This window comes from Lampetra fluviatilis, chromosome 67 (genome assembly GCF_964198595.1).
Source record: "Lampetra fluviatilis chromosome 67, kcLamFluv1.1, whole genome shotgun sequence".
Classification (NCBI taxonomy): Eukaryota; Metazoa; Chordata; class Hyperoartia; order Petromyzontiformes; family Petromyzontidae; genus Lampetra; species Lampetra fluviatilis.
The window spans coordinates 6,174,560-6,200,779 of record NC_136341.1 but is presented as its reverse complement, the minus strand read 5'-3'; the positions used below and the strand labels follow the sequence as shown (position 1 = coordinate 6,200,779).

The following is a 26,220-nucleotide window of genomic DNA, read 5'->3' as shown; positions in this document are numbered from 1 at the left end:
CATTCAGCCGCTCACCCACTCAGGCACTCGCTCACCCGCTCAGTCACTCGCTCACCCATTCAGCCGCTCACCCACTCAGGCACTCGCTCAGCCACTCACCCACTCACCCACTCAGGCACTCGCTCAGCCACTCACCCACTCACCCACTCGCTCACCCGCTCAGCCGCTCACCCACTCAGGCACTTGCTCAGCCGCTCAGCCACTCACCCACTCAGGCACTCGCTCAGCCACTCACCCACTCACCCACTCGCCCACCCGCTCAGCCGCTCACCCACTCAGGCACTTGCTCAGCCGCTCAGCCACTCACCCACTCGCTCACCCGCTCAGCCACTCACCCACTCGCTCACCCACTCAGCCACTCACTCACCCGCTCACCCGCTCACCCACTCAGCCACTCGCTCAGCCGCTCGTTCACCCGCTCAGCCGCTCACCCACTCACTCACTCTCGATCTCCGTGTCTCCCTGTCCCCATGACCCCATGTACCCGTGCCCCCGTGTCCCCATGTCCCAATGCCTCTGTGACCCCGTGACCCTATATCTCCATGACCCCGTGACCCTGTGCCCCCATGTCCCAATGTCTCCGTGACCCCGTGACCCCATATCTCCATGACCCCGCAACCCCATGACCCCATGACCCCATATCTCCATGACCCCGTGACCCCATGTCCCAATGTCTCTGTGACCCCATATCTCCATTCAAGTTCCTTTATTTGGTATAGCCCTGTGAGCCATTCGGCTCTTGAATCGGTTGCAACCACAACAAACAAAAAACTAAAACATGAACAAGAAAACATCTTAAAGTGAATATGTGACTACGTGCAAACAGAAAATCCAGGGAAAAAACAGCAAAAATTCCATTTAAAAAAAGCACCGTACACCAAAGCTGTGTGCAAAAATCCCAGTGGGATGCAAGTCAAACAACAACAACAAGCACAAGATAACTTAGATTAAGACCATCAGTCTTACTCCGTACTACAACAAACAAACATGGCCAAACCAAACAACTTTTCGAAATCACCAAAATAAAGCCATAGAAGCAATGAAACAGTGGTCATAGGAACTGTGACCGAATTTTCGCAATAAACTACATAAACAACATGTACCACTAGACCCCGTTTCCCCGTGACCCCGTGTCTCCGTCCCCGTGTACCCGTTTCCCCGTGACCCCATGACCCAATGTCTCTGTGACCCCGTGACCCCATATCTCCATTACCCCGTGTCCCCATGTCCCAATATCTCCATGACCCGTGACCCTGTGACCCCATATCTCCATGACCCCGTGACCCCGTGCCCCAATGTCTCCGTGACCCCATATCTCCATGAACCCGTGTCCCCTTGACCCCGTGACCCAATGTCTGTGACCCCGTGACCCCATATCTCCATGACCCCATATCTCCGTGACCCTGTGACCCCACATCTCCATGACCCCGTGACCCCGTGTCCCAATGTCTCTGTGACCCCACATCTCCGTGACCCCGTGACCCAATGTCTCCGTGACCCCACATCTCCGTGACCACGTGACCCCGTGACCCCACATCTCCGTGACCCTGTGACCCAATGTCTCCGTGACCCCGTGACTCCGTGACCTCGCGACCCCGCGTCTCTCCCTCTCTCTCTCTCAGACGAGGAGGACATCACCTTCCCCCCAACGTACCGCTACGAGAAGGGATCTCGGGACGTCTACGTCTGGCAGAAGTTCAAGACCACGGGGGTGAGTCACCAGGCAGGGACCGCCGCCACCGCCCCGGCACGAGACCCGAGTTCGATTCCCGCATCGATTTAAATTTCGGTTTAATTTATTAGGATTAACCCTGTGAGCCATTCGGCTCTTGATTTGGGTTCAACCGGAACAAACAATAAAATTACAAGATGTGCCTTAAATTCGGTGTGCACAAATCTGAACATCACATTACGTAAACAATAACATGCTACAGAAAAAGCACCACTCGTCCATGCTGCGTGCAGAAAGTGCGAAAAATTCAATTTCGATGCTTGATCCCAATAACAATCATAAAACAATACAGATACAAAATTTGAGTATAAATCTATATCTTTTTGGTTCTTTCGGTAAAGTCACGTAGAAGGGAAATAATAAAATAATAAAATTTGCCCACAACGCAAGCAGCCGTCCTCAGGTGAAGAACAGGTCTGTCGGAAAGACAGCGTCTGAATGAACACCACCAAGCTTAGCAGCGTATGGTGGTGTTCATTCAGACGCTGTCACGGGGATCTTTGTCTGTGTCTACCTTCATAGGTGCTGCTGCTACTCGCTACTAACAGCACTTGCCCCTACAGTCTGTTGCAGGCTACACGTGGGATCTTTGTCGTTTGTCTTTGTATGTGTCACCACTACCATCATCATCACCACCATCACTATCATCATCATCACCACCATCACCACCATCACCACCATCACCCCAACAGCGCCGCCTCAGGCTATGCGCGCGTCACCTCGTCTCGTTGTTGCGCTGTGTGGGCGACGGCCTCGGCCTCGTCACGGTAACGTGGAATTTCCACCTGGCCAGATGCGCAAGAACGTCCCGTCGTGGTGCGACCGCGTGCTGTGGAAGTCTCACCCCGAGATGCACATCGCCTGCAACTCGTACGGTGAGCAGCGGGGGGGGGGGGGGTGGTGATGATGATGGTGATTGTTGTGGTGGTGGTGGTGATGGTGATGGTGGCGGTGATGGTGGCGGTGATGGTGATGATGTTGATGGCTGTGACGGTGGTGATGATGGTGATGGTGATGGTGGCGGTGTTGATGATGGTGATTGTTGTGGTGGTGGTGGTGGCGGTGATGGTGGCGGTGATGGTGATGTTGATGGCAGTGACGGTGGTGATGATGGTGGTGGTGGCGGTGATGGTGGTGGTGATGGTGGCGGTGTTGATGATGGTGATTGTTGTGGTGGTGGTGGTGGCGGTGGTGGTGGCGGTGATGGTGGCGGTGATGGTGATGTTGATGGCTGTGACGGTGGTGATGATGATGGTGTTGGTGGAGGTGATGATGGTGGTGGTGGCGGTGATGGTGGTGGTGATGGTGGCGGTGTTGATGATGGTGATTGTTGTGGTGGTGGTGGTGATGGTGGTGGCAGTGATCGTGATGGTGGCGGTGATGGTGATGTTGATGATGTTGATGGTTGTGACAGTGTTGATGATGGTGGTGATGATGGTGATGGTGGTGATGATGGTGATTGTGATGGTGGTGGTGATGGTGTTGATGGTGGTGATGGTGGTGATGGTGGTGATGGTGGTGATGGTGATGGTGTTGATGGTGGTGATGGTGTTGATGCTGATGTTGGTGATGGTGGTGATGGTGATGGTGTTGATGATGGTGGTGTTGATGATGGTGATGGTGTTGATGGTGTTGGTGGTGATGGGGGTGATGTTAGTGATGATGGTGTTGATGGTGTTGTTGGTGATGGTGTTGATGGTGATGTTGGTGATGGTGTTGATGGTGTTGATGGTGATGATGATAGTGATGATGGTGATGGTGGTGGCGATGGTGGTGGTGATGATGATGATGGTGTTGATGGTGTTGATGGTGATGTTTGTGATGATGGTGATGGTGTTGATGGTGTTGATGATGATGATGATGGTGTTGATGTTGGTAATGGTGTTGATGGTGGTGATGATGATGATAGTGGTGTTGGTGATGGTGATGATTATGGTGGTGTTGATGGTTATGGTGTTGATGGTGTTGATGATGATGATGGTGTTGATGATGGTGTTGATGGTGTTGATGGTGATGATGAGGGTGATGTTGATGGTGTTGATGATGATGATGGTGTTGATGGTGATGTTTGTGATGATGATGGTGTTGGTGATGGTGTTGGTGATGGTGATGATGATAGTGATGGTGTTGATGGTGTTGATGGTGATGTTGGTGATGGTGTTGATGGTGTTGATGGTGTTGATGGTGATGGTGGTGATGGTGTTGATGATGGTGGTGGTGATGGTGTTGATGGTGGTGATGGTGTTGATGCTGATGTTGGTGATGGTGATGGTGTTGATGATGGTGGTGTTGGTGATGGTGTTGATGGTGTTGATGGTGTTGGTGGTGATGGGGGTGATGTTGGTGATGTTGGTGATGATGGTGTTGTTGGTGATGGTGTTGATGGTGTTGATGGTGATGATGATAGTGATGATGGTGGCGATGGTGGTGGTGATGGTGTTGATGGTGTTGATGGTGTTGATGGTGATGTTTGTGATGATGGTGATAGTGTTGATGGTGATGGTGTTGATGATGGTGTTGATGTTGGTGATGGTGTTGATAGTGATGGTGGTGATGATGATGATGATGGTGATAGTGGTGTTGGTGATGATGATGGTGGTGTTGATGGTTATGGTGTTGATGGTGTTGATGGTGTTGATGATGATGATGGTGTTGATGGTGATGAGGGTGATGTTGATGGTGTTGATGATGATGATGGTGTTGATGGTGTTGATGGTGATGTTTGTGATGGTGTTGGTGATGATGATGATGATAGTGATGGTGTTGATGGTGTTGATGGTGATGTTGGTGATGATGGTGATGATGGTGTTGATGGTGATGATGGAATTCATGGTGATGGTGTTGATGGTGTTGATGGTGATGGTGATAGTGATGGTGGTGGCGATGGTGGTGGTGATGGTGTTGATGGTGTTGTTTGTGATGATGGTGATGGTGTTGATGGTGTTGATGGTGATGGTGATGGTGTTGATGATGATGATGGTGTTGATGTTGGTGATGGTGTTGATGGTGATGATGATGATGGTGATAGTGATAGTGGTGTTGGTGATGGTGATGGTGATGATGATGGTGGTGTTGATGGTGGTGATGATGATGATGGTGATAGTGGTGTTGGTGATGATGATGGTGGTGTTGATGGTTATGGTGTTGATGGTGTTGATGATGATGATGGTGTTGATGATGAGGGCGATGTTGATGGTGTTGATGATGGTGTTGATGGTGATGTTTGTGATGATGATGGTGTTGGTGATGGTGTTGGTGATGATGATGGTGATGGTGTTGATGGTGTTGATGGTGATGTTGGTGATGGTATTGATGGTGTTGATGGTGATGATGGTATTCATGGTGATGGTGTTGATGGTGTTGATGGTGAGGATGGTGTTGATGGTGTTGATGGTGGTGATGATGGTGATGTTGATGGTGTTGATGATGGTGATGATGATGATAATGATGGTGATGATGTTGATGGTGATGATGTTGATGGTGTTGATGATGTTGGTGATGTTTGTGATGATGGTGTTGATGGTGATGTTTGTGATGATGGTGATGGTGTTGATGGTGATGATGTTGATGGTGATGATGGTGGTGATGGTGATGATGGTGTTAATGGTGATGATGATGATAATGATGTTGGTGATGGTGTTTATGTTGATGGTGATGATGGTGTTGATGATGGTGTTGATGGTGATGATGGTGATAGTGGTGTTGGTGATGGTGGTGATGGTGTTGATGGTTGTGATGGTGTTGATGATGGTGATGATGGTGTTGATGGTGATGATGGTGTTGATAGTGATGCTTGTGATGATGATGATGGTGTTGATGATGTTGATGGGGTTGTTGGTGATGTTGGTGATGGTGTTGATGGTGTTGATGATGATAGTGATGATGGTGCTGTTGGTGATGATGGTGATGATGGTGTTGATAGTGATGTTGGTGATGATGGTGTTGATGATGGTGTTGATGGTGTTGATGGTGCAGGGTGCCCCGAGGACATCGTGACGAGCGACCACTCCCCCGTGTTTGCGACGTTTGACGTCGCAGTCACCTCCCAGTTCGTGTCAAAAAAAGGTGACATCATCATCATCTACATCATCATCCTCATCATCATTGTCATCATCATCGTCATCATCATCATTGTCATCATCATCATCATCGTCATCATCATTATCATCGTCATCATCATCGTCATCATAATTGTCGTCATCATCGTCATCTTCGTCAACATCATTATCATCGTCGTCATCATCATCATCATCATAATTGTCGTCATCATAGTCATCTTCGTCATCATCGTCATCATCGTCGTCACCATCATCATAGTCCTCATCATTATAGACATCATCATCAAGATCATTATCATCAACAACTTCATAAACGACATCAATGTTATCATCAATACCACCACCACCGTCACCAACACCACAGCAACCACAACACCCACCAGCCTGTACACAGTGCGGCGAGGCTACACGGGGGAGCTTTGTCTTTGTGTGTGCATGCTTGCGTCCGGCCAGAAAGAACCCCATACCGCCTGGCTGCTGGTAACCGCTTCACCTTCAATTCAAGTACCGCAAAGAACACGAGTTAAAAAATCTAACTAAGATTGTGCCGGAGGCTCCGGGGGGACAGGCGTCTATGACGTCTCCTGGCCAAACCCCGTTTGGCGGAGCCAGGAGACTGAATCTTTACCCTCGGGGTTCCTCCAGTAACTGCAGGTGGCCATGTAGAATGTCCGAACGCTCACTGCGAAGGAGAGGCTGCCACTACTTTGTCGGGAGCTGGACCGGTACCGCCTGGATCTCTGCGGTATTCAGGATATCTGGTGGACCGGCTCTGGCTCCTGCCACCATGAGGGGTGGACAGTCCTCTACTCGGGGCAGAAGACTGCCAAACAGCGAGTGGCTCTTATTCTGAACAAAATAATGAAAGGGGCGTGGGAGCGTGGCGGTGAGGTGTAGGGAGCTGTGTAAGCCCCAGGCTACTTTGGGCTCGCCTTCCCATCAACAAGAGGCGAGGAGTGATGGTGGTTGCTTATGCCCCCACTGAAGATGAACATCCGTGGAGGGATTAAAGGCAAGGCCTTCTATGGCCTCCTGTGACAGGTGCTAGCTAAAGTGGCCCCTCGGGATAAAGTCATCTTGTTGGGTGACTTTGATGCCAGAATGGGTCATGACGCTGGTACCTGAGCAGGAGAGATTAGAAGATTTGGACCAAATCAGCTCAATAACAACGGTAGGAGGCTGCTAGACTTCTGTGCAGCTCATTGGCTTGTAATTACCAACACGCTGTTCTGGCATTGGGTCATCCACACATCATCATGGATACATGCCGGGTCCAAGCAAGAACATTTGCTGGATTGAATCGTAACAGAGAAGCAGATGTCCTTGACACCAGGACCTACTGTGGAACTGATCTGCCCACTGACCATCGGCTTGTCATCTGTAAGATGAGCCTGCCGTTCTTCCACTCCAGTGGTGGGTGTACACCCAGGACCCCATTCAAACCCACGGTGGCCTGGCCTCGGCTAGGTGATGAAAGTTGCAAGCGAGAATTTCATCATCGCTTCCAGCTGGGTTTGACATCGTCTCCCCCACTCCTCCTGATATCAATGGGGAATGGGCGAGTTTTAGGACTGTGGCTCATGCAGCTGCAATGGCTGCTTTGGGAACACGGTCCAGACCTCCCCAGAGACCCTGGCTGACGGAGGAGGTGTTCAGGCTGGCTGAGAAAAATCGACAGGTCCACTCTCATCGTCTACAGCATCCCACGTCAGAGAATGCCTTCGCTGGGAGGTTCGGAGAGCCGTGAGGCGCTGCAAGGATGAGTGGTGGTCGCGGGTTGCTGAGATGGAGTCTGCCTCAGCAGCCCACGATCACACATCACTCTTCAATTATATCCTAAAAGTAACTTGGGACACCACATCTATCACCATCCTTGAGGGAAAGAATGGAGGAGGCTCGTGAAGGACGCTGCTACTGGGCAGTTGAAGGCAGTCGCCCTCCAGCAACAACGGAGGGCAGAGGAGTGATACTCACAACAACGAGCGGAGCGCCGGGTGGCTAAAGCACAGCAAGTTTGCACAGTAGGGGTCGCAGGTGGTGCATCTACCGGTCATCTCAGTCAGCTAACCCGTGGCACCTGCTGGGTCTGTCCCGTGACCTCCTGCACCTAGCCTGGCACAGTAAGGGGTACAACTGGTGGCGCATCTACCGGTCATCTCAGTCAACCCATAGCACCTGCTGGGTCTGTCCCGTGACCTCCTGCACCTAGCCTGGCACAGTAGGGGGGTACAGCTGGTGGTGCATCTACCGGTCATCTCAGTCAACCCATGGCATCTGTTGAGTCTGTCCCGTGACCTCCTCCTGCACCTAGCCTGGCACAGTAGGGGGGTACAGCCGGTGGTGCATCTGCCGGTCATCTCAGTCAGTCGACTAATGGCACCTGCTGGGTCTGTCTTGTAACTTCCTGCCGGCTGGCGTTCAAACACTTCACGTGGCCTCAAGGTGCACATAGCCTGGCACAAGCGTCGTGGTGACATCATCGCCACTTAGTGGCGAATGGTGGTGGTTGTCTTTGTTATTGCTGCTGTGTGGGAGGCGGTAGTGTAGTGGTTAGCGCTACGCTGCACTACGCACCTGGTAACCCGGGTTCGATTCCCGCTCACGGCCAACATCGGTGACGATTATCTGAACCGGTCCTGGGCCTCCCCTAGGTCGACTCAGCCTCAAATGAGTACCTGGCGCGATGTGGAAACATTGCCACTGGGGAAACAAAGGCGGCCGGGCGTGGTGCTGGTGGCCACCCACCCCTTCGTGTGCCGTGCCTGCCTTCATAGGTGCTGCTACTCGCTAACAGCACTTGCCCCAGAAGTCTGTTGAGGCTACACGGGGGATCTTTGTCTGTGTCTACCTTCATAGGTGCTGCTGCTAGTCGCTACTGCCAGCACTTGCCCCAGAAGTCTGTTGAGGCTACACGGGGGACCTTTGTCTTTGTGTCACTAGTGGAGGAGCCGGGGTCGGTGGGCCAGGCCATGATCCAGTTCGACTCGGTGAAGGTGATCCTCAAGACGAGCAGTCGCTCACACTTCTTCATCGAGTTCTACTCCAGCTGCCTCGACGGTGAGACACCTCCTCCTCCTCCACCTCATCCTACTCAACCTCCACCCCCTCAACCTCAATCTCCTCCACCTCCTCCCCCATCTTCACTACCTCCTCCACCTCCTTAACCTCCACTTCCTCCACCTCCTCCCCCACCTTCACTACCTCCTCCTCCACCCCCTCCACCTCCACCACCTCCTCCTCCACCACCTCCTCAACCACCTCCACCTCCTCAACCACCTCCTTCTCCACTTCCTCAACCTCCACCTCCTCCACCTCCTCAACCTCCTCAACCTCCTCCTCCACCTCCTCCACCTCCTCCACCTCCTCCTCCACCACCTCCTCCTCCACCACCTCCTCCACCTCCTCAACCACCTCCACCTCCTCAACCACCTCCTCCACCTCCTCCTCCACTTCCTCAACCTCCACCTCCTCCTCCACCTCCTCCACCTCCTCCTCCACCACCTCCTCCACCTCCTCAACCACCTCCACCTCCTCAACCACCTCCTCCTCCACTTCCTCAACCTCCACCTCCTCCTCCACCTCCTCCACCACCTCCTCCACCACCTCCACCACCTCCTCAACCACCTCCACCTCCTCAACCACCTCCTCCTCCACTTCCTCAACCTCCATCTCCACCTCCTCTACCTCCACCTCCTCAACCTCCTCCACCACCTCCTCCTCCACCTCCTCCACCACCTCAACCTCCTCCACTTCCTCAACCTCCTCCACTTCCTCAACCTCCTCCACTTCCTCAACCTCCTCCACCACCTCCTCCTCCTCCACCACCTCCTCCACCTCCACTTCCTCAACCTCCACCTCCTCCTCCTCCACCACCTCCTCAACCACCTCCACCTCCTCAACCACCTCCTCCACTTCCTCAACCTCCACCTCCTCTACCTCCACCTCCTCCACCTCCTCAACCTCCTCCACCACCTCCTCCTCCACCTCCTCCACCACCTCCTCAACCTCCTCCACTTCCTCAACCTCCTCCACTTCCTCAACCTCCTCCACTTCCTCATCCTCCTCCACTTCCTCAACCTCCTCTACCTCCACCTCCTCCACCTCCTCCACCACCTCCTCCTCCACCTCCTCCACCACCTCCTCCACTTCCTCAACCTCCACCTCCTCCACCTCCTCCTCCACCTCCTCAACCTCCTCCTCAACCTCCTCCACCTCCTCCACCTCTACATGAACCTTCTCAACCTGCAAGGCCATCAGCAGCACCAACCTCTTACACCACTGCCTGCACCACCATCACTACCACCTCCACCACCACCGATGATGTTGATAGTGATGATGTTGATGATGTTGATATTGATGATGTTGATGGTGGTGATGATATTGGTGATGGTGGTGGTGATGGTGGTGGTGATGCTGATGGCGATGATATCGATGATGGTGTTGATGGTGATGATGTTGATGTTGATGATGATGGCAATGATGTCCATGATGGTGGGGATGGTGTGGATGATGTCCATGATGATGGTGGTGATGGTGTGGATGATGTTGATGGTGTGCATGACGTTGATGATGATGTTGATGGTGTGGATGATGATGTTGATGATGTCCATGATGGTGGTGGTGATGATGTCGATGGTGATGTTGGTGATGGTGGTGATGATGTTGATGGTGTGGATGATGTTGATGATGATGTTGGTGATGATGGTGGTGGTGATGATGTTGGTGATGATGGTGGTGGTGGTGATGATGTTGATGATGTTGGTGATGATGTTGGTGATGATGGTGGTGGTGATGTTGATGATGTTGGTGATGATGATGGTGGTGGTGATGATGTTGATGATGATGGTGATGATGGTGGTGATGATGAAGGTTTTGAGAAGACTGAGGAGGGCACCAACATGGCGACTGAGACAGTGGGCTTCCTGCACCTGAGCTGGAGCTCAGAGCAGCTGCCCACGGTGAGACCACCACCAGCACCACCAGCACCACCACCAGCACCACCAGCACCACCAGCACCACCACCAGCACTACCATGACCACCACCAGCACCACCATGACCACCACCAGCACCACCAGCACTACCATGACCACCACCAGCACCACCATGACCACCACCAGCACTACCATGACCACCACCAGCACCACCATGACTACCACCAGCACTACCATGACCACCACCAGCACCACCATGACCACCACCAGCACCACCACGACCACCACCAGCACCACCATGACCACCACCAGCACCACCACGACCACCACCAGCACCACCATGACCACCACCAGCACCACCATGACCACCACCAGCACCACCACGACCACCACCAGCACCACCATGACCACCACCAGCACCACCACCAGCACCACCATGACCACCACCAGCACCACCATGACCACCAGCACCACCAGCACCACCACCAGCACTACCATGACCACCAGCAGCACCACCATGACCACCACAAGCACCACCACGACCACCATGACCACCACCAGCACCACCACGACCACCACCAGCACCACCATGACCACCACCAGCACCACCACGACCACCACCAGCACCACCATGACCACCACCAGCACTCACCATGACCACCACCAGCACCACCATGACCACCACCAGCACCACCACCATGACCACCACCAGCACCACCATGACCACCACCAGCACCACCACCAGCACCACGACCACCACTACGACGATGATGATGATGACGATGGTGCTGATGATGATGATAACGATGATGATGATGATAATGATGATAACGGTGACGATGATGACGATGATTACGATGATGACGATGATGGATGATAACGATGATGACGACGATGACGACGATGACGGTGATGATGACGATGATGATGACATCGACGATGACGATGATGACGATGGTGACGATGGTGACGATAATGACGTTGGTGATGACGATGATGATGTCGATCATGACAACGACGATGATGACGACGATGAAGACAATGATGACGATAATGATGACGACGACGATGACAATGACGATAACGATGATGACAATGACGACGATGACAATGATAATGACGATAACGATGATGATGACAATTATGACGATTCTGACGACGATGACGACGACGACGGTGACGGTGACGACAGCGACGACGATGTTGTTCTCTCTCTCTCCCTGCCGGCCCCAGCTGCACCCCATGATCTCGGACTTCGAGTACCTGCAGGACCAGCACCTGCTGATGAGCGTCAAGCTCGCTGATGGCTCCAACGAATCCTACGGTGAGACGCCCACGTGGGGACAGCTGCCGCTGGGGGTGCCCCTAGGCCAGAGACGCCCACGTAGCAGCAGCAGTAGCATCAGCAGCAGCAGCAGTAGCGGCAGTAGCAGCGGCAGTAGCAGCAGTAGCTGCAGCAGTAGCAGCAGCAGTAGCAGCAGCAGTAGCAGCAGCAGCAGTAGCAGCATCAGCAGTAGCAGCAGCAGTAGTAAGTAGCAGCAGCAGCAGCGATCATCGCCCCCCCCTCACTTACTCTATCTCTGTGCGTCTGTGTGCGTGTGCGTCAATGTGTGTGTGCGTGTGTGTGCGTGTTCGTGTGCGTGTGTGCGTGCGCGTGTGCGTGCGCGTGTGTGCGCGTGCGCGTGCGTGCGTGTGTGCGTGTGTGCGCATGCGTGTGCGCGTGTGCGTGCGCGCGTTTGCGCGCGTTTGCGCGCGTTTGCGCGCGTGTGTGTGCGTGTGTGTGTGCGTGCGTGTGCAGGCGAGTGCTGCGTGGCGCTGCGCTCGCTGATTGGGGGCTCCATGTCTCAGCTGGAGACGTTCCTGACGCACCACGGCGAGGACACGGGCAGCGTGAGAGTCCACATGGCCGTGCACGTGCCGCACGAACGACGCGCCACTCGCGAGCGCATCTACGGTGACGCCGCTAACATCACCACCGATACCATCACCACCGTTACCATGACCACCGATACCATCACCACCGTTACCATGACCACCGATACCATCACCACCGTTACCGTCACCACCACTACCGTCACCACCGTCACCACCACTACCATCACCACCGTCACCATCACCACCGATACCGTCAACACCAATACCATTATCACCGACATCACCGCTACCACTACCGATACCATCGCCACCACTACCATCACCACCGCCACCATCACCACCGCTACCATCACCACCGCCACCATCACCACTACTACCATCACCACCATTACCGTCACCACCGCTACCATCACCACCGCCACCATCACCACCGCCACCATCACCGTCACCACCACTACCGTCACCACTGCCACCATCACCACCGCTACCATCACCACCATCACCACCACTACCATCAGCCCAACTACAGTTCTAAATTCGTACACCTCCATGTGTGTCTTGTGTGTGTCTGTGTGTATGTCTGTGTGTGTGTGTCTGTGTGCGTGGTGGGTGTGCGTGTGTCTGTTTGTGTCTGTGTGTGTGGTGTGTGTGTGCCTGTGTGTGTGTGTGTGGTGGTGTGCGTGGTGTGTGTTTCTGTGTGTGTGTGGTGTGTGTGTGCGTGGTGTGTGTGCGTGGTGTGTGTATGTGTGGTGTGTGTGTCTGTGTGTTTGCGTGGTGTGTGTGTGTGGTGTGTGTGTCTGTGTGTGTGTAGTGTGTGTGTGCGTGGTGTGTGTGTGCGTGGTGTGTGTGTGTATGTGTCTGTGTGTGTGTAGTGTGTGCGTGGTGTGTGTGCGTGGTGTGTGTGTGTGTGTGTGGTGTGTGTGCGTGTTGTGTGCGTGGTGTGTGTGGTGTGTGCGTGGTGTGTCTGTGTGTGTATGTCGGTGTGTGTATGTCTGTGTGCGTGGTGTGTGTGCGTGGTGTGTGTGCGTGGTGTGTGGTGTGTGTGTGCGTGGTGTGTGTGTGTGTATGTGTGTGGTTGGTGTGTATGTGTGTGTATGTATGTGTATGTATGTGTGTGTGCGTCACCGCAGACTGGATCCGCGTGGAGCGCGACGAGGCCGGAGCTCACGGCAAGACCAAGGACACAGCCGACACGCAGCCTGGAAAGTGAGACACCACAACCACCACAACCACCACAGCCACCACCACAACCACCACAACCTTCACAATCACAACCACCACCACAACCACCACCACCACAACCACCTTCACAATCACCACCATTACCACCACCATTACCGCCTACATCACCACCACTGCCACCACAGCCACCACAACCACCACCACCACCACAACCACCAGCACTTTCACAATCACCACCATAACCACCACCTTCACAATCACCACCATTACCTCCACCACCACCGCCTCCACCACCACCACAACCACTACCGCCACCACCACCTTCACGATCACCACTTTCACCACCACCACCACTTCCGCCTACACCACCACCACGTTCACAATCACCACCATAACCACCGCCACCGCCACCACAATCACCACCACCCCAACAACCTCCACCACTGCCACCACCACCACCTCCATAATAACCACCACCACCTCCACCAACACCACCACCACAATCCCCACCACCATCATCACCTGAACCCCCCCATTCTATCACTAGTCCATTTACTCGTTCATTCACTCATTCATTTGCTCATTCATTCATTCTCTCAATCGTCAGTTCATCCGCTCGCTCATTCGTTCACTCATTCCTTTGCTCATTCTCTCACTCGTACGGTCACACATTTGCTAGCTCTCTCATTCATCGGCATCTCACTCATCGGCTCATCCACTCACTCATTCATTTGCTCATTCTCTCATTCATTCTCTCACTCGGTCACACATTCATTTGCTCATTCTCTCATTCATGATCTCAATCGTCAGGTCATCCACTCACTCATTCCTTTACTCATTCTCTCATTAATTCTCTCACTCGTCGGTTCATCTACTCACTCATTCATTCACTCATTCCTTTGCTCATTCTCTCATTCATTATCTCCCTTGTCGGTTCATCCATTCACTCATTTTTTCACTCATTAATTTGCTCATTCTCTCATTCATTCTCTCGCTCATCCTTTCATCCACTCACTCGTACGTTAACTCATTCATTTGCTCATTCTCTCACTCGAACGGTCACACATTCGTTTGCTCATTCTCTCATTCATGATCTCAATCGTCAGTTCATCCACTCACTCATTCGTTCACTCATTCCTTTGCTCATTCTCTCATTCATTCTCTCGCTCGTCCTTTCATCCACTCACTCACTCGTACGTTGACTCATTCGTTTGCTCATTCTCTCATTCTTTCGTTCGCTCATTCCTTTCCGGTTTTTTTTTTACGCAGATTCCGGAACGCTGCTGATCCCGAGGTCGCTGCCTTTCCGTCGTCAACATCATCGTCAACATCATCATCATCATCGTCAGCAGCAGCAACATCATCATTTTCATCGGCGGCGTTGGCATCGTCATCATCCGGCGCGGGTGGTGAGACGCCGCTTTCTGCCCCCGCGATCCCCACGGTGGTGGCAGCCAGAGGTGGTGGAGGGGGATTAGCGGTACGAAGGTGGGTGGCACACACACGCACACACACACACGCACGCACACACGCACGCACATACACACGCACATACACACACACAGGCACATGTACACACGCACGCACACGCACACACACATACACACACGCATACACACACGCACATACATATACGCACACACGCACATACACATACACACGCATACACACACACACGTACACACACACACGCACACACGCATACACACGCACACACACACATGCGCACATGTGTACACACACACACACATGCGCACATGTACACACACACACATCGTCGTCAACGCCATCATCATCGTCGTTGACATTTGTCATCGTCATCATCGTCATCATCATCATCGTCATCACCGTCGTCATCGTCATCATTATTATCATCATCATTGTCGTCTTCATCATCATTGTCGTCTTCATCATCGTAATCATCGTCATCACCGTCATCATCATCACCATCACCACCACCACCACCATCATCGTCGTCGTCGTCTGCGTCCTCGCCACCTCTCTCCGCCGCAGGGAGAGGCCACACAGCAGCCAGTTGTCCCCCACGTGGTGTGGGCCGCCGCCCACCGCCACCGGTACGGCCGGCACCGGTGCAGCCGGGCCCGGTGCGACCGGCCCCGGTGTGGCCGGGCCCGGCGTGACGGTGGGTGGACTGTCTCCATCGCAGTTCCCGCGGCCCTTCTTCTATGACGACTGCACTCCAACCGTGTCGGAGCTCGTGGATAACCCCCTCTACGCCTCGTCAAAACAGGTGGGGTGTCTGGTGGGGTGCCGGGTGGGGTGCCGGGTGGGGTGCCGGGTGGGGTGCCGTCCCTCCCTCCTTCACTCCTCCCCTGGAGGTCAGATCCAGGAGGTCACGACCCTGACCCTGACCCCTGACCCTGCCCCTCGCCAGGTGCGCAACCTGCAACCGGAGCTCAAGGGCTTGCCGGGCGACGGCAGGCCTCGCCAGGCCAACCCCGGCAGGTCCCTCCTCGGCGTTCCCGATTCTCCCCTCGGCACCGCCCCTGTCCCCGCGGCGCCATCGTCAGCGGCGGGTCCACCTCATCCACCACCACCATCATCATTATCTGGTGGTGGCGGTGGACTAGGTAAGAGGCACGGCCCGTCGGGCCCAAACGTCTCGGACCTCGCGCGGCCCACCGGGCAGACCGCCAAGAAGCGTGGCGGCAGGCCCCCGGTGGCCGGTGCCGTGCCGTGCCGGCGCGGCACCGGTGACCCGCGGCCTCCCGGCAAGCCGCCGGTGCCATCGCCGCCTTTGCCGGGCCACCCGCTCAACCGCGCTCAGCACCAGCCGGGATGCAGGCCGCTGTCCCCGCGCGTGGCCGAGACGCCTCTGGGAGGAGGTGGAGGAGGTGGAGGAGGAGGAGGTGGTGGAGGAGGTGGAGGAGGAGAGGCTCAGGGCGTGGGGGTGCCACGGGCCGCACCCAGACGCACGATGGTGAGGTCACGGAGCCATGAGGCGCTGCTTGCCGAGTTGGAGGATAAAGGAGGTGGTGGAGGTGGAGGAGGTGGAGGAGGAAAACTGCCGCAGCCGCCGCTGCCGATGAAGTCGAGGAAGCGGGAGAGGGGCGCGGTGCTGGCGGCGCCCGGCGGAGCCAACGTGAGTGTCGTCGTCATCACCATCGTCACTATCATCACCATCACTATCATCACCATCGTCACCATCACCATCGTCACCATCGGCACCATCATCACCATCATTATCGTCGTCGTCACCATCGTCACCATCATTGCCATCGTCACCATCGGCACCATCGTCATCATCGTCGTCACCATCGTCACCATCGTTATCATCGTCACCATCGTCACCATCATCACCGTCGTTATCATCGTCACCATCATCACCGTCGTCACCGTCGTCACCGTCGTCACCGTCGTTATCATCGTCACCATCATCACCATCGTCACCATCATCACCATCGGCACCATTGGCACCATCATCGCCATCATCATCGTCGTCACAATCATCACCATCATCGTCACCATCGTCACCATCGTCACCATCGTCACCATCGTCGTCACCATCATCGTCGTCACCATCATCGTCGTCACCATCATCATGGTCACCATCGTCACCATCGTCACCATCGTCACCATCATCGCCATCATTATCATTGTTACCACCATCACCATCGTCACCATTATTATCGTTGTCGTCACCATCATCAACATCATTATTGTCCCCATCATCACCGTCATTATTGTCGTCGTCACCGCCTTCACCGCCATCACCATCACCGCCATCATCGTCATCACAGCCACCAACCGGTCCGAGCCTTCCCCTAGGTCGACTCAGCCTTAAAATGTGTACCTCGTCCAGTGCCTGCATGAACATCAGCAGTGGGGAGACAAAGGCAGCCGGGCGGGCTTGGTGCTCCCTAACAGCACTTGCCCCTACATCCCATTAGAGGCTACACGGGGGACCTTTGTCTGTGTTTCTATACTCGCCGCTGCGACCACTCTCCCCTACACGGTGTGGGGGAGGTGGGGGCGTGTGGTGCCTGTGACGTCACTTCCTGTTCGTGTGTTCGTCGTTGTGACGAATCACAGGAGTCGGAGGGGAGGGTGGCGGCACGTGGTGGTGGTGGTGTGGGGGGCATCCTCCCCCCGCCCCCACCCCCGCCCCCACCCCCCCACGGGGTCGAGGATTGGCTGGCCCAGCTGGGCCTGGAGGTGTACGCAGAAAGCCTCATCGGACACGGCTGGGATCACGTGGACTTCCTGGGGTGAGCTGGTGGTGGTGATGGTGGTGGTGATGGTGGTGGTGATGGTGGTGGTGATGGTGGTGGTGGTGGTGATGGTGGTGGTGATGGTGGTGATGGTGGTGATGGTGGTGATGGTGATCGGTGCAGTGTTGAGTCTTTGGGCAGTGTTGAGTCTATGGTGCAGGGAGGGAGGGCTCACCGCGTGTAGCCGTTGTTCCATGGCGTTTGTCGAGCGTGTGTCATGCGTGTGTCATGCGTGTGTCATGCGTGTGCCACGCAGAGAGATCTCAGACGCGGAGCTCCAGGAGGCTGGTGTGTTGAACGCGTATCACCGCCAACGCATCCTCACCCAGCTCCGTGACAAACCCCTCCACTAGAGGGACTGGGCTCACAGATGGCCGTGTTGGAGACACTGAGAGGCTGGGTTCGAGCCCTGGGTCTGGGTGTCTCTCTCTCAGTGGGTTCACGATGGCCGTGTCGGAGACACCGAGAGGCTGGGTTGGAGCCCTAGGTCTGGGTGTCTCACTCTCAGTGGGTTCAAGATGGCCGTGTTGGAGACACTTAGAGGCTGGGTTCGAGCCCTGGGTCTGGGTGTCTCTCTCTGTGGGTTCAAGATGGCCGTGTTGGAGACACTGAGAGGCTGGGTTCGAGCCCTGGGTCTGGGTGTCTCTCTCTGTGGGTTCAAGATGGCCGTGTTGGAGACACTGAGATGCTGGGTTCGAGCCCTGCGTCTGGGTGTCTCTCTCTCTCTCTCTAAGTGGGTTCACGATGGCCGTGTTGGAGACACTTAGAGGCTGGGCTCGAGCCCTGGGTCTGGGTGTCTCTCTCTCAGTGGGTTCACGATAGCCGTGTCAGAGACACTGAGAGGCTGGGTTCGAGCCCTAGGTCTGGGTGTCTCTCTCTCAGTGGGTTCACAATGGCCGTGTCAGAGACACTGAGGGGCTGGGTTAGAGACCTGGGTCTGGGCGTCTCTCTTAGTGGGTTCACGATGGCCGTGTCGGACACTGATTTGCTGGGTTCGTGCTCTGGGTCTATGTGTCTCACACTGTATCATCCCAACTGTCTCACACTATCATCCCAACTGTCTCACACTGTATCATCCCAACTGTCTCACACTGTATCATCCCAACTGTCTCACACTGTATCATCCCAACTGTCTCACACTGTCCCATCCCAACTGTCTCACACTGTCCCATCCCAACTGTCACACACTGTCCCATCCCAACTGTCTCACACTGTCCCATCTCAACTGTCTCACACTGTCCCATCGCAACTGTCTCACACTGTCCCATCGCAACTGTCTCACACTGTATCATCCCAACTGTCTCACACTGTCCCATCCCAACTGTCTCACACTGTTCCATCCCAACTGTCTCACACTGTCCCATCCCAACTGTCTCACACTGTCCCATCCCAACTGTCTCACACTGTCCCATCGCAACTGTCTCACACTGTATCATCCCAACTGTCTCACACTGTATCATCCCAACTGTCTCACACTGTCCCATCCCAACTGTCTCACACTGTCCCATCCCAACTGTCTCACACTGTCCCATCCCAACTGTCTCACACTGTCCCATCGCAACTGTCTCACACTGTATCATCCCAACTGTCTGTCTCACACTGTCCCATTGCAACTGTCTCACACTGTCCGCTAGGGTGCCCATAGGCTAGAGACCCACACAGCAGCAACCATCGCCACCCCCCCCTCCCCTACTGACAGACCGATGCACAGAGACAGCTGCCACTGGGGATGCCCCTAGGCGTTGTCCCTTCACGTCGTGTGTCGAGTCGAATTTGGTTGAGGGGGGGCGAGGGAGGGAGGGTCACGGGGCGGGGGGGGGTCACGGGTACGGGGGGTAGGAGTGGTTTGCATCGTATCGGTAAAGTCACGTAGGCAGACACAATCACAGCTCACGACGTTTCGATCGCGACGCAATCGACCGTCTCTCTCTCGCCTTAAGGACGGTGGCTCGCGTCGCAATCGAAACGTCGTCGTGACCTACGATTTCGTCGACCCGCGTGACTTTGCCGACAAAAGCAAAGGGTGTGGATTCCTGTGGTCACGAAATCTTCAAATCAAGATCGCATCTTCTTGGTTCTTTCGGTAAAGTCAAGTAGAAGGGAAATAATAAAATAATAAAAATTAAACATAATAAGATCATTCTCACGACGTTTCGGCCACAACGCAAGCAGCCGTCCTCAGGTGAAGAACAGGTCTGTCGGAAAGACAGCGTCTAAATTCCTCTGTTGATTTGCAAATTCCTTTGTCAAGGCGCCCTTCCTCCTCTAACCCAGCTGAAATATACGCTGCCAAGCTTGGTGGTGCTCATTCAGACGCTGTCTTTCCGACAGACCTGGTCTTCACCTGAGGACGGCTGCTTGCGTTGTGGCCGAAACGTCGTGAGAATTGCATTATTTTATTTTGTTCTATTTTTATTATTTTATTATTTCCCTTCTACGTGGTGACTTTACCGAAAGAACCAAGAAGATGAATCCCTGCAGTCACGAAAGCTTTCCCGTGGGCAAAGAGAAGCTGCACTTCCAAATCGTCGGCGTCCGTCGCCTCCGCCGCGTGCCCTCCGAAGACACCACGTGGTTGTTTTTATTGTTCAGCATCGACGACGAATATGCAAATCGAGTGTGTGTTTGTGTGTGTGGGGGGGGGGGGGTTTAATGAAATAAATGAGCAAACTAATTCAATGAGGCGTTTGTTTTTGATGAGTATTTCATTCCGCCCCCCGTGTGATCCTTTTTCTCCACATACAGAGACCCGTAGACTCACACAGAGACCCATAGACATGACGCATAGAGACCCATAGACTCACACAGAGACCCATAGACATGACGCATAGAGATTCATAGACTCACACAAAGACCCATAGACATGACGCATAGAGATTCATAGACTCACACAGAGACCCATATACATGACGCATAGAGATTCATAGACTCACACAAAGACCCATGGACATGACGCATAGAGATTCATAGACTCACACAGAGACCCATAGACATGACGCATAGAGAATCATAGACTCACACAGAGACCCGTAGACTCACACAGAGACCCATACTCACACAGAGACCCATACTCACACAGAGACCCATATACATGACGCATAGAGACCCATAGACTCACACAGAGACCTATAGACTCACACAGAGACCCATAGACATGACGCATAGAGATTCATAGACTCACACAAAGACCCATAGACATGACGCATAGAGATTCATAGACTCACACAGAAACCCATAGACTCACACAGAAACCCATAGACTCACAGAGATCCATAGACTCACATGGAGAACCATCGATACACAGTGACCCACAGACTCACACAGAGACCCACAGACTCACTCAAAGACCCATAGACTCACACAGAGACCCATAGACTCACAGAGACCCATAGACTCGCACAGATACCCATAGACTCACATAGAGACCCGTATACTCACATAGAGACCCATAGACTCAGAAACCCATAGACTTAAATGGAGACCCATTTACTTCCATAGAACCCCATATACATAGAGACCCATCGACTCAGAAACCCATAGACTCTCGTGAATAATCTTAGACTCATACAGACCCATAGAGTCACATATCGAGCAGTAAGCATACATAGACACATAGAGACCCATAGACTCTCAGAGTATCTTAGACTATCAAACAGACCCATCGACTCTCAGAGGCACATTGACTATCATAGAGAATGTTAGACTCTCATACAGACCCATACACTTCCATACAGACCCATAGACTCACATATCGACTCATATACTTACATAGAGATGCAGACTTTCATAGATAATCATCGACTCTCAAACAGACCCATAGACTTATAGAGGTCCATAGACTCATATACAGACCCCTAGACTCATATTGAGACCCATAGACTCACATAGAGACCCATAGGCTCACACAGAGACCCATAGGCTCACACAGAGACCCATAGACTCACACAGAGACCCCTAGACTCACATAGAGACCCATATACTCACATAAAGACCCATAGACTCACACAGAGACCCATAGACTCTCATAGAGTATCTTAGACTATCATACACATCGTGTCAAAAACAACATCTCCATGTCAACAACAACACCGTGTCAACAACAACAACACCGTGTCAACAACAGCATCACCATGTCAACAACATCACTATGTCAACAACAACACTGTCAACAACAACACTGTGTCAACAACAACAACACCGTGTCAACAACAACAACACCGTGTTAAAAATAACAACACCCTGGGGGGCGGGGGGGTCTGTTACCCGAAACGTCGGACGTGTTGAGTTGTCACTTTGTTCATCTCGTCACGACAACAACAGCAGCAACAACAACAACAACAGAGCACGTGACAGCAGTGGAGCAGGCGAGCCGAGCCGCGAGTTTGATTCCCGCTCACGGCAACCACCACCAACCACCACCACCATCATCAACAACAACCACCACCACCAACAACAACCACCACCACCAACAACCACCACCACCACCAACAACCACCACCACCAACAACCACCACCACCAACAACCACCACCACCACCAACAACCACCACCAATCACCATCAACAACCACCATCATCAACAAGCACCACCACCACCAACCACCATCAACAACCATCAACAACCACCACCACCATCAACAACCACCACCACCACCAACAACAAGTACCACCACCATCATCAACAAGCACCACCACCACCAACCACTATCAACAACCACCACCAACTACCACCACCATCATCAACAACCACCACCATCAACAACCACCACCATCATCATCAACAACCACCACCACCAACAACCACCAATCACCATCAACAACCACCACCAACCATCACCAATCACCACCACCAACCACCACCACACCACCACCTCGCCTGGTGTACAGGAGGTCGTGGGTTCTATCCCGACCCTGACGATGCCTGCTGCTGCTGTAGATTGGTGGAGTCTCCGTCTCTCTCTCATCATCATCATCACGGTGGCTAGGAGATGTTGACTACCTCGCCTGGTCTACAGGAGGTCGTGGGATCTACCCCGACCATGAAGATGCCTGCTGCTGCTGCTGCTGTAGATTTGTAGAGTCTGCGTCTCTCTCTCATCATCATCACGGTGGCTAGGAGATGTTGACCACCTCGCCTGGTGTACAGGAGGTCGTGGGTACCATCCCGACCCTGACGATACCTGCTGCTGTATATTTGGAGTCTGCGTCTCTCGCTCTCATCATCATCATCACGTTGGCTAGGAGATGTTGACTACCTCGCCTGGTGTACAGGAGGTCGTGGGTTCTACCCCGACCCTGACGATTTCTGCTGCGGCTGTAGATTTGGTGGCTAGGAGACACGGAGGGCGAATGTGTTCGCGTTTGAGATATGAGCCCCTCCCCGCATCCCGGGAGAGGAGAGAGAGACGAGAGAGACGAGAGAGACCACGTTTTTGCCCCCAAATCACGTTTTTGCCCCCAAATCACGTTTTTGCCCCCAAATCACGTTTTTGCCCCCCAAATCACGTTTTTGCCCCCAAAGCACGTTTTTGCCCCTAGTGAGGGTAAATAGTGAGGGCGAGTGGTGAGTGGTGAGCGTGACTGGTGAGTGGTGAGTGGTGAGGGAGAGTGGTGAGGGAGAGTGGTGAGGGTGAGTGGCGGTTGTGAGTGGTGATTAGTGAGGAGTGAGTGGTGAGGGTGAGCGTGAGTGGTGAGTGGTGAGCGGTGAGCGGTGAGGGTGAGCAGTGAGGGTGAGCAGTGAGGGTGAGTGGTGATTGGTGAGGGTGTGATTGATGAGGATGAGTGGTGAGTGGTGAGGGTGAGTGGTTGTTGTGAGGGTGAGTGGTGAGGGTGAGTGGTGAGAGTGAGTGGTGAGAGTGAGCGGTGAGGGTGAGTGGTGATTGGTGAGGGTGTGATTGATGAGGATGAGTGGTGAGTGGTGAGGGTGAGTGGTTGTTGTGAGGGTGAGTGGTGAGCGTAAGTGGTGATTGGTGAGGGTGTGATTGGTGAGCGTGAGTGGTGTATACTTGGCGACACGTAAGCAAGTTTTTTTAAAAGCGGGAATAGGGTGAGTGGTGGTGGTGAGGGTGAGTGTTGAGGGTGAGTGGTTAGGGTGAGTAGTGAGGGTAAATAGTGAGGGTGAGTGGTGAGGGAGAGTGGCGAAGGAGAGTGGTGAGGGTGAGTGGTGAGGGAGAGTGGCGAGGGAGAGTGGCGAGGGTGAGTGGTGAGGGTGAGTGGTGAGTGTGGTGAGTGGTGAGGGCGAGTGGTGAGGGCGAGTGGTGAGGGCGAGTGGTGAGGGCGAGTGGTGAGGGCGAGTGGTGAGGGTGAGTGGTGATTAGTGAGGAGTGAGTGGTGAGTGGTGAGGGTGAGTGGTGAGAGTGGTAATGGTGAGTGGTGAGGGTGAGTGGTTAGGGTGAGCGTGAGTGGTGAGGGTGAGTACTGAGCGGTGAGGGTGAGCAGTGATGGTGAGCAGTGAGGGTGAGTGGTGATTGGTGAGGGCGTGATTGGTGAGGATGAGTGGTGAAGGTGAGTGGTTAGGGTGAGTGGTTAGGGTGAGTGGTGAGCATGAATGGTGAGGGTGAGTGAGTGGTTAGTGGTGAGGGTGAGTGGTGAGGGTGAGTGGTGAGTGGTCAGTGGTGATTGGTGAGTGGTGAGTAGTGAGGGTGAGTGGTGAGTGGTGGTTGTGACGGTGAGTGGTGAAGGGGAGGGTTAAGGGTGAGTGGTGAGGCTGAATGGTGAGTTGAGTGGTGAGGGTGAGGGGTGATTGGTGAGGGAAATTGGTGAGTGGTGAGTTGTGAGGGTGAATGGTGAGGGTGAGTAGTGAGTTGTGAGTGAGTGGTGAGGATGAGTGGTGAGGGTGAGCTGTGAGTGGTGAATGGTGAGGGTGAGTGGTGAGTACAGTCAATATGCACTGCTGTAATCATAGCAGGTATCACCACAGCAGTATGCACTGTTGCAATCATAGCAAGTACCACCACAATATGCACTGCTGTTATCATAGCAGGTACCACCACAGCAGTATGCACTGCTGTAATCATAGCAGGTACCACCACAGCAGTATGCACTGCTGTAACCATAGCAGGTACCACCACAGCAGTATGCACTGCTGTAATCATAGCAGGTACCACCACAGCAGTATGCACTGCTGTAATCATAGCAGGTACCACCACAGCAGTATGCACTGCTGTAACCATAGCAGGTACCACCACAGCAGTATGCACTGCTGTAATCATAGCAGATACCACCACAGCAGTATGCACTGCTGTAACCATAGCAGGTACCACCACAGCAGTATGCACTGCTGTAATCATAGTAGGTACCACCACAGCAGTATGCACTGCTGTAATCATAGCAGATACCACCACAGCAGTATGCACTGCTGTAACCATAGCAGGTACCACCACAGCAGTATGCACTGCTGTAATCATAGCAGGTACCACCACAGCAGTATGCACTGCTGTAACCATAGCAGGTACCACCACAGCAATATGGACTGCTGTAACCATAGCAGGTACCACCACAGCAGTATGCACTGCTGTAATCATAGCAGGTACCACCACAGCAGTATGCACTGCTGTAATCATAGCAGGTACCACCACAGCAGTATGCACTGCTGTAATCATAGCAGGTACCACCACAGCAGGATGCACTGCTGTAACCATAGCAGGTACCACCAGTCACTATGCACTACTGTAGTGATAACAGGTTCCACCAGTCCGTATGCACTGCTGTAGTGATAGCAGGTACTACCTCAGTCAGTATACACTGCTGTAGTGACAGTAGATACTGCTATTGAGTTGGTAAATACTGCTATATTAAGTTAGTAGATACTAAAACAGTCAGTATATACCACTACAGTCAGTCAATACTGCTACAGTCAGTATATACTACTATACAGTCAGTACATACTACCACGGTGAGTAGCTACTAGAGTCAGTAGATACTATTATAGAGTGAGTAGATACTGCTATAGAGTTAGTAGTTACTACTATAGTCAGTGGATACTACTATAGAGTCAGCAGATACTATACAGTTAGTCGTTACTACTATATAGTCGGTAGATACTACTGCAGGCCCAGTCAATACTACTATGGTCAGTAGCTACTACTGGCTCAGTAGATACTACGGTACAGTCAGTAGATACTACTACAGTCAACACATACTACTTTCAGCTGTTGTATGTAGGGTGTGCAGGCATATATACCTACGAGGGGTAAAGATATTTTTTGAGGG

At 53.3% G+C, this 26,220-nt stretch overlaps 1 protein-coding gene across 1 annotated transcript in view; it reads left to right on the top strand.

Moving 5' to 3' along the window:
- The window catches only part of LOC144952417 (phosphatidylinositol 3,4,5-trisphosphate 5-phosphatase 2A-like), a 71,782-nt gene extending 52,007 nt beyond the window's left edge, over nt 1-19,775 (top strand). The window contains exons 18-30 of the mRNA XM_078882813.1: nt 1,623-1,711; nt 2,526-2,607; nt 5,708-5,797; nt 8,731-8,847; nt 10,660-10,748; nt 11,956-12,046; nt 12,521-12,676; nt 13,728-13,803; nt 15,049-15,267; nt 15,793-16,030; nt 16,175-16,882; nt 17,833-18,008; nt 18,268-19,775. Of these exons, the coding sequence (XP_078738939.1) occupies nt 1,623-1,711; nt 2,526-2,607; nt 5,708-5,797; nt 8,731-8,847; nt 10,660-10,748; nt 11,956-12,046; nt 12,521-12,676; nt 13,728-13,803; nt 15,049-15,267; nt 15,793-16,030; nt 16,175-16,882; nt 17,833-18,008; nt 18,268-18,364 (2,228 nt within the window). The 3' untranslated portion in view covers nt 18,365-19,775. The remainder of the gene's footprint in view (nt 1-1,622; nt 1,712-2,525; nt 2,608-5,707; nt 5,798-8,730; nt 8,848-10,659; nt 10,749-11,955; nt 12,047-12,520; nt 12,677-13,727; nt 13,804-15,048; nt 15,268-15,792; nt 16,031-16,174; nt 16,883-17,832; nt 18,009-18,267) is intronic.
- The last annotated feature ends 6,445 nt before the right edge of the window (nt 19,776-26,220 follow it).